The following is a 10,469-nucleotide window of genomic DNA, read 5'->3' as shown; positions in this document are numbered from 1 at the left end:
GCGTTGCTCTCTGGACGCTGACTTTATTAAGAATCAAGTGACCGGGTTGGATTTAAGGACCATAGTTGAACTTCTCTCTTTGGGTACCAGTCCTATTGGAATAAGAGAGCCGAAAGGTTACTAGTATTGGGGTTAGAGTTCTGCTGAGGTACTCGTCCTATAAGGTTTTAAATTATATCTTTCCAAATCATGGCAATGACACGCATCTTAACATGATATAATATTTTATTCTAATTAAATAAATATTTTATTGAAATGATTGTATTTATTTTTAGATTATATGACTTTAACTCACTGTCGAGCCTGACAGTCTTAAATTTTATTTTTCAGGTGTCTGTTAGGTTACCAGAATTTTTCTCTTTTGGCAGTCCGACTTCCTTCAACTTCGGATTTAATATAACTAATTTTATTTGTATGTTTGATTATTAGAATTCTAAATTCTTCGTAGTAGTGATTTTAAAATTTATTACTTTTTTTTGACATATTAAATCAACCGAGGAGGTATTATCTAATTACGCTGATAGATTGATGTAAATATGTAATATTTAGATGGTTAAAAATTAGTAATGAAGTAGTATTATAATAGATAAAATTATAAGTTGATTGAGTTAGTAATTATTTAGACTTGCTATAGGTTTTCAGTGATTTTACGCTATCTATTTTCTAGTGTCGGTCGTTGCGCCACACATGGGTCGTGATATTAACTTATTCTAATATCGGTGCAACGAGCAAAATGGGAAAAAGAGAGATGAAAAAAATACTTTCAATGTCAGCGTTTGGGGTAAAGTGAGAGTAGATGAGATCACATTTAAGAAATCCTTGAGGAGGCCAACAAATATGGAGTAGCACGTCTGCCGACTCCATTGGAAAGGTGGTGCACGGGCCCAACATATTAACGTGACGAAAGTGGTGGTGAGCTGAAGTTGCCTAGTCAATTTTCTAATAATCTCTGCATATTACGTAGTTACTAAATCTCTAATCAATATTTAGTGTGCGAAATAGCAATTATTTATTGTAGTTACTATTGATGTGGTTCCTATATGATCGCTAAATATTTTCTATTTAATATTATTTATCCTAAAATTTCTTTGTTTTTCAAGTAGTGGCAGAGTCATCAATAAATGGTACGTAAATAGTCACATCAATAAGCGGTAGCTAAATTAATATTGCTTTATATTTCTTTTTCCTTGGCAATAAGTAGAATGGCCTATTCCTGCTTTCCTTTTATTTGTATTCTCCCAATAATTTCATTTTAAAGATACTGAAATATAACCACGTGGGAATCTTTTTCAGTATATATGTATATATATATATTATTTATATTTATGAGACTTTAAATTTTAATATTATATTAACTAAATTTTTAATCAATATTAATTCTATTATAATTTTATATTAATTAATAAATAAGTTATTAGTGGTTTCATATTACATTAATTTTAAAAAATAATATTTTAAATATTATATTTAATAACTAATTAATCTTTTTAATTATATAATGAATTTTTAATAATAGGAATAGTATCTTCAATTATATTAATAGTGTATAATTAATTAATATTTTTAAATAATTGTTATATTATTGTATTAAAGTTAAAAATGACTATAACGATTAGCAACCATCAGTTATATTAATAGTGTATAATTAATTAATATTTTTAAATAATTTTTATATTATTGTACTAAAATTAAAATGACTGTAACAACCTGAAAATATATTTTAATAAAATTTTAATAATTTTTATATTAAAAAATGTCAAATCACTATAACTTATTTTGCTAGGCACATAGATTCTACATCTAAGTATATATTTTGATAAAATTTTAAAAGATGGACCCAACAGGCTTAATAAATAAGTTATTAGTGGTTTCATATTACATTACTGATATAGCAAATTAATTAAAAATATTCAATTTTTAATGGCTATAACAACAAATATAGGTAAAAAAATCAGTGAATTTCTAAATTAAAAATAGAAATAAAAGTACTGATATAAAAAAATTAAAATATTAATCTTGATTAGATATCAGGTCTAAAGATTTAGAACTGACAGTACAATTTACATAATATAAGTGTATGTTAGTAGCTGTAGAATTTATCTCTATTGTGGAAGAATATATAGGCTAATATCTAATTATATATAGGGTCTGTACAGTTGACTAATCAATATAGCTGTTAATTGGTAGCTGATGACTGATAAATTAAGCCGTTTGATAAGATTTTATTAGTAGTTATTGTTAGTATATTAAATGACTATTAATAATATAATTTATCCGTAAATATATTATATTATATTCAATGATACAAATTAATTAAAATAATTTATAATAATTAAATATTATAGTTAATTTTCTTTAGCTCAATTATATTTATCATTAAAATTATCTATAGAATTTATTTTCAAAGTAGAAATTTATATTTAAATTCTATTAATAAAAATTTCTAATTTCAAATATCAGAATTATAAAAATTATAATTATTTAATAATTAAAATAATTTTAAAATAATAATTATTTATTATAAAATATAAAAATGTTATTATATGAGATCAACTTACTTTAAACTATTACTAATATGTTTTAATAAAAATAATAATATTTAAATAAATATATAAAATCAAATCAGCTATGAACTTATAAGAAAAATGTATAAAATATAACTAATACAATCAACGATTGATTGTGACTAATTCAACTATCAGATGTCTTCTTTTAAAACTTTACCAAACGCTTTAATATAATTATTTAGTGAGAAACAACTATCAACTGTATCAAATTTCTGAACTAAATACTTCTGTAATATCTAATTTTGAAAAATACTTTATTTAACTTACAGGTTCACATTTGAAGCTGCTTATGAGCTATCAGAGTACACTAAATTTTTGTACAGAGTTCTCTGAAAATTTCATCAGAAAACTGAAAAAAATGAGACTCAAGAATCTCATGCAATCTTTTGCGAGAGAGATGATATTATATTATTTAAATATTCATAAACATAATCAAACAATTAGACTTATAATTTTGTATCAGATCTCTATTGTAATTAACATAATTTTATGTTTAAAAAATCACAATGAATTGCTTGAGAGTTATCGAGAGAAAAAAAGATAACACTAATAAGAGATTTAGAAAAGGCATGTTTTATTTTGATTTGATCAAGTCCTCCGTCTAAATTGTATAATCTGATGATGAAATGCTTGATTTACTAGATTTAGTAACAGTTCAAATAAGAGCTCGGAGTTGATGAAATCCAGGATTGATCTTATACAACTTGCACCGTAAATATCAAGCATTGCTAACGGTGTGAATGTGGGCTATTGTCAAATTGTAATTTTGGATGGTTGTTTTGCACTATACTGTATAATATTGCTCAATTTTATTTTATTTTATTTTTTTTTTTTTTGAATTTTTAGCAATTTAATGGGTAGATTCATGTAAAGGAAATAAATTTGTGCCAATGTAAAGTCAAATGATAAAAATTCCTAAAATTAATTAATACTATAACTCTCATATTTCTCATTTGGCCATAATGTTATAGGCGGTTAAGTTAGTAGCATGACATAACCGTAGTCACCCTAAAGTGTGGAGAAATAGTAGCCACATAAAAGAGTGGCAAATTCTAATAACGAAAAGAGGTACCCCAACGCAGCGTCGGATAAAAGTGTGGCTATATTACTCCCGGCACAGCATTTAGTCAATCACATGACCATCATTTAGCCCTACTTATTAGCATCATTTAAATGTGGAGAAATAGTAACCACATTAAAGAGTGGCAAATTCTAACGATGGAAAAGAATACCCAACGCAACGTGTGATAAAAGTGTGGCTATATTAGCCCCGACACAGCATTTAGTGAAGATATTATCATATTTAGCCATACTTATTATGTAATTATCCGGTACTAGATCACATGAGATATTGTTCGTTTTGTCATTTACTGGCTTCAAAGTTTTATCCCTTTAGCGGGTTCGAAAACTTCCCAAGAGGTCCCTTATCCAAACATGTTCAACTTTGGAGTTCTTATAACTCCACAACCAAACAACTAAAATGCGCCTCAATGTGATTAATTCCAACTTTTTACATATATGTTATCAACCATTCTTCATCCCATTTCAATATGTAATTCGATTCATTCATGTATCCTCATATTTTAGAGTCCTGCCATCTTAGAAGCCTGTCATAAGCTGCTCCTTGCTTAGGCATTTTATTTTTACCCCGGCATCCACTTACCACCCTTGTTGGACCTCTTCTTTAGCCAGAATGTCACATATTAGCGTCATTTAAATCTAGCTATATTAAAAAGAAAAAAGTGTGATTAAGTGTATAATTTAAATGTAGTTTAATATTATTGGTATTAAAAGTTAACTTACGAAATCCAGCAAAATGAAGAGTCTAGATGCATTCAAATATTGCATGTTAGTAATCCTTCATTGGCATTGTTCTCTCTATAAAAAGCATCGCTTACTTGTGTTAAGAATAATATACAAGTAACCACCATTTGAAAAGAAGAAAAGAGAGAGAGAGAAGCAAAAAGCCTTTATATTGCAAGCTGATCACGTGCTTCTTCTCAAAATGGCAACTGAAGGACTTTTATCAGCAGAAACTGATCAAGATGTTGCTCGTTTCTTGGCAAATTTCCCCCCAACAGAGTGGGGTTATAGCTTCGCTTCACTTCTTCCACAAGATTCTGTAAGTGCCTCAAGTTAATTTCTATATTCGACACCTTAAATATGAACTCCATTCGTGTTTCATTGTGTTGGCAACAAGACACTTCATCTAATGAGGTATGAGCCGAATAGTGGCATGGAGTTTCATTTGGCTGAAAATTTGCTAGGCATACAAATTTATAGTTTGTCTTTTCATTCTCTTGAGCATGTGAATGTGGGTTTTAATTCATTTTTTTTTTCTTAATAGATGACATCCAAATTTAACTTGGAGTCTTTTAATTTTCTTCTTTTTGTTAATATGTGGGTCTTAGTTCATTTGTTAGCTCTCGGAGACCTTTTTAGAACTTCATAAAGAATGAATTATTTGTTGGAAACTCTTAGACAATCAATTTTAATTTGACTGTTATTATTTTTTGCACAGGAATTCGAGTCACACACCAAAGAGTTGGATCTTGTTAAGGAAAAAGTGAAGGATATGCTAATGCAATCTAGAAAGGAGTTAACTGAGAACATTGAGTTCGTCAACTGCCTTTGCCGTCTTGGCGTATCTTATCATTTTGAGAGTGAAATCATCGAGCAACTCAGTCATATTTTTATTTCACTTCCCAAAATCCTTGAAGAGAATGATTACAGCCTCTACATATTGACACTTCTATTTCGTGTTCTAAGACAACATGGATACAAAATGCCATGTGGTAAATTTTGTTAATGCCAGAAAACAAAGAGCACGTGATCTTAATTCAAACTCTTAGAAACTAAAACAAATTTACTGTTATTATGAATCAGATGTATTCAACAAATTCAAGGACAGCAATGGAGAGTTCAAGAAATGTATGACTGCTGACGTGCGAGGCCTCCTTAGCTTATACGAAGCCACCTTTCTAAGTGTGCATGGAGAAGATATTTTAGATGAAGCACTTGCTTTTACAAGGCAACACTTGGAAACCTTAGCTGAGAAATCAAGCCCTCACCTTGCAAGACATATCAGGAATGCACTGCACCTCCCATTTCACCACGCCCCAGAAAGATTAGAAATTCTGCAGTATATATGTTTTTACGAAGGAGAGAAGTCGATGAATGAAACTCTCCTTAAGTTTGCAAAGTTAGATTTTAATAGACTGCAATTACTTTATAGGAAAGAGCTAGGCTTACTTTCAAGGTATGTTAATTTGTTTCTTAGGTCTATACAAGGGGCTGTATATCTGTCTGTCTATTATATAATGAATGACCTAAAACAAAATATTTAATTTGGAATTATTTATATTTCAGGTGGTGGAAAGATATAAATCTTACGGAGAAACTTCCATATACAAGAGACAGAATTGTGGAGGCCTATGCATGGGCAGCTGGAATCATAATCGATCCTCAGTTTAGTCGTGCTAGGTTGCAGTTCGCTAAGCATTTAATATTGATATCTGTGATGGATGATACATATGATTCATATGGTACATTTGATGAACTCAAACATTTCACAGCAGCATTACAAAGGTTTGAGGACTGGCTAACTATATATGTAGAAAAATAATACTCATACGAATAAATTGAATGATATTTTTTAAGAATTAGCTGGACGAGAGATCTTTAAGTTCAAAAGATTATATATAAGAAAACTTGTACAACATATTCACTAATGTTTCTTAAAAGATATCTAAAATTCTGGAATATTTTGTTTAATTTGCAGGTTCACATTTGAACCTACTACTGAGCTACCAGAGTACATGAAGTTTTTGTACAACATTCTCTGGAATTTTTTCCAGGAAACGGAGAAAGACGAGACTCAAGGGTGTGCATGCAAAACATCTTTTGCGAGAGAGATGGTATTATATATTCATATACCCATAAACATAATCAAACAATTAAATTTATAATTCTGTAACAGATCTCTATTTTGATTAATAATTTAGACACGGAGAGGGAAGTTTTTATTTTGATTTAACCAAGTCCTCTCCGAGTCTAATTTGTTTCGTACAATTCTTTTAGTGAGATAAATTTTGACTTCCCACATATATTGAGATTACAAGTTTAGCTGTTTGATATTATTATTAGTTGAAAGAGGTGGCAAGATCCTATTTTGCTGAGGCAGAATGGTACAATGATGGGGTTCTGCCCACATTCGATGAGTTCATGCAATTTGGATTAGTTTCCAGCACTTTTGACTATCATGCATCAGCATTTTTCCTTGGAGTAGAAGATTTAGGAATGAAGGAAATTATCTGGCTACGAGATAATCCAACAATTGCTAAAACTGCGAAGTTGTTTGGTCGTCTATTCAATGATATAGCAATTCGAGAGGTAAATGTGATTTCACTATTCTATTTCTATTGTATTCTAATACATATTGAATTATCATTAGAGATAGGAACAGAAATTATTGTATAATTAATCAATTTTACTAATTTCGCCATATGCAAAGGACGAGCAAAAGAAGGGAGACTATCCTTCAGCCATCAAGTGCTACATGAACGATCATGACGTCTCGCTAGAGAAAGCGAAGGAAGATATACTCAAAATGCTTGAAGATGGATGGAAGGATATGAATGAAGAATTGATGAAACCAACAATTGTTCCAAAGATTCTTACCAAGTTTTCAATTAACTTTGCACGTATGTCAGATTTCAGTTACAGAGGAGGCATCGACAAGTACACATGTGGAACAGAGCTGAAAGAGTCTGTCAAAAAATTGACCATCTTTCCACTACAAATGTAAGAATGGACGGACAAGCATTTGAAGTTCACATGGTCTGTTCATGTGTTATGAATATATAAATAACCATCAGGCACGTATCTTGGTATCAAGCTCGAGACTCGCTTCTTTTCCTTTTGAAGTTATAATTATTAAATAAAAATTTTGAATTTATAATTATTATAAGACAATGAGTTGTCAATTATGTAAGTGGTTATACATTGCAATAAAACAAGTAGGCAATTATGTAAGTGCCTCCTGTAATATGTTGATGTGCTTTCATGAAAATATCTTGTCTTCAATTGCTAATGAAATTTATTGCCTCGGTTTAACTTGATTTCGGAATTAAATTGCTAATAATTTCAATTCTCAATGTGACGGTCATCCGCAAAATAACCAACTAGTAAATTTTCTATCTTTTTTATTGCAGACCTTACTCACTACAGAAGAACACTAATTTAGCTGCCACAAACACGTGACTCTATCTAGCTACCATTTAGAGACCAATCTCTTACTACATAGAAACCAGAAGTTTTTTATGGATAATAGGGACCAAATAACGACCAGAGTATTAGTGACTACACAAAATAGTCGCTAAAATGTGAGATAAAAATCTCTAAGGGATTTGGAGACCACCTAAAAACCACAAGTGTGGTTTTTGATTTAGAGACTATTTAAAAGTGGTCGCTAAATCTTGCGCTCAAATTTGGCGAGATCCATCTATCACTTTGAGACTATAATTGTAGTCTCTAAATTTAAATTGGTCGCTAAATATGTAAGTGATGTGTAAAACAATACTAGTTTTAGGTTTTTCATTTAGAGACCACCTATATCTAGTTGCTAAGCCACTTATAGTGAATTAATATAGATAATTAAAACATAAAAGATATTATATTTATAACATTATATACATAATTATTATCATATATATATATATATTAAGGTATTACTAATTATTACTAAATTATAGTCTTATTATCAAAATATTAAATTAATCATTACAATATTAGAACATTAATTATTAAATTAATAAATATAAATAATAAAAATTAAAAATAATATAATACATTTAAAGTAAATAATATAAATTAAAATAATAATGCATTTAAAGTAATAAAGTTATATGGTCATTAAGTGACACGACAGCCTGGTTTGCCATTTAACTTAATTTGGTAAAAAAAGACCACATAGCTTCCAACCAATGTGGTCTCTGATTACCAACATTAACACAAAAGAAATTGGCAATCTTCTCTACATTGTTCTTCTTTTCATTTTTTGCACCACAAAGAAAAAGAGAGAGGAAAAAGGGGGGAAGAAGTCTAGTGCTAGTTCTTACTGAAACTTCTTTATCTAACTTTCACCAATATCCCTAAATTTATAAAATCCTAACCACATTTTCATTCTCTACTGAAAGGAGAAATTGCAGCTTCGAACTCACTAGAAAAACCTATTGGAGGGTGTCTGTGGTCACCTGTCACCGAAAGTTTTTAGCGTTTGTGGCCATCGGTCAAGGAGGGTCTGCTTTCTTTGGTCACTAGTCGTCGGTCACAAGAAGCTTCTTTCACCGGCCAACAACTCTATTTAATTAAGCGTCTTTGTTGTGTTCAAAAATAAAAAGTGCAGTTTAAAATTTACAAAATATGTATATTTGGCTAGGGTTTTCTATTCTATTAGTTAAAGTAATAAAATCTTATTTGATGTTTCCTACGGTACTCATTCTTATTTCAGCTTTTTCATGGCTAATTCTCTTTACTCTATTCAGGTAACTCGTTTATTGTTCTTAATTATTTTTTTGCCTATTTTTGTTGAATTTATTGACGGGTTAGCGTTGTGTTATGTAATTGATGGATATTTTGAGTTGAGTGCTTTGCTAAATATTATATTGGTTAAGTAAATTGCGATTTATAGAAAGAAATGAGGTCTTTTTATTTTGATTTTTGGCTTCAGCGTTGCTATGTTTGTTGGGAGTAATAGCCTCATTGATACCAAATGTTTGATCTATATTCTCAATTGAAAATCTGTTCAATTTTTTATAATGTAGAAGGCATTAGCTCCATATTAACAATTTACTCACCGTCAATGTCATAACTTCGGATAAATTACTCCATTGATATCAAAGTTTTTCCACTTATATCCAAATAGTACTAATTCTTTAATTTATTTCTTTTTAGTACCACACCCATTATTATTATTTGAATCTTTGATGGCTAATTGAGACTCACCTAAAATTAAATTCCCATGTGAGTGAAGAACTCGCTAATACTTGACAGTCCGCCAAGACCACTAACATACTCAATAGGCAAATCACCATCTCACACAACTACAAAGTATTACTCCTGAAAAGTCAAAATTTCTAGTTTTTAGGATCATGCTAGACATATAAATAATTAGCACTTCTCGTGTAAACACCTATCTAAAACACCAATAAAAGACTAATGCTAATATATTGTTCCTTAAACCTCTACTAAAACGAATCACACTGTTGTTACCTTACACACTTGACGACATTGGTACTTAATAAGATTCTGTTTTTTTTTTTACTGATGTAATAGCTAGAAGTTCAACTAACTATAAAAAATTACTCATTTCCAAGGATCACTCGCAAATGATTAATTGTCATCGCTAATTGTTAGTGATAAAATATAAGTCGTTGCTCATCGTTGCAAATACCTCCTTTGCTAATACATTTTTTTGCAAGAGTGTCATTGCAAATATACTTTTTTATAAGAACTATTTTATCGTTGATTATATGAAAAATGATGTCACTAATAAGGTAAAAAACGATAAACATAAATGATTATATTATTATGCATAGCAGATAATATTAGCTATAATATTTTATGTATTATAAATAGTATTTTAGCGATCATATTAATAGAATTAACTATATATATATATTTTACTCTTTTCAAGGTGAACTATGATTAATTCAATATTTGTTACAACATGAAATTGCAACAACAGATACTAAAAATTAGATGAACACACCCATATTTCATAGAAGATAAAAATCAAGAGTGTTTAATAAGTAAATCAATAATTGAAAAAAACAAATTGTTCAAACACAAAGGAATCCAACAATATTGATTATATAACACCCATATTTAAGGAATAATAAT

At 29.5% G+C, this 10,469-nt stretch overlaps 1 protein-coding gene across 1 annotated transcript; it reads left to right on the top strand.

Annotated features, from left to right (window-relative positions):
* Window positions 1-4,572: 4,572 nt before the first annotated feature.
* Window positions 4,573-7,374, top strand: LOC8282476 (terpene synthase 5). Its single transcript, NM_001323759.1, is given in 7 exon segments — window positions 4,573-4,689; window positions 5,089-5,362; window positions 5,454-5,826; window positions 5,937-6,155; window positions 6,349-6,484; window positions 6,714-6,959; window positions 7,081-7,374. Coding segments are annotated over 7 exon segments (1,659 nt in total).
* The last annotated feature ends 3,095 nt before the right edge of the window (window positions 7,375-10,469 follow it).

The sequence above is a fragment of the Ricinus communis genome, chromosome 2 (assembly GCF_019578655.1).
Source record: "Ricinus communis isolate WT05 ecotype wild-type chromosome 2, ASM1957865v1, whole genome shotgun sequence".
Classification (NCBI taxonomy): domain Eukaryota; kingdom Viridiplantae; phylum Streptophyta; class Magnoliopsida; order Malpighiales; family Euphorbiaceae; genus Ricinus; species Ricinus communis.
This window is presented reverse-complemented; position numbering and strand designations above follow the sequence as displayed.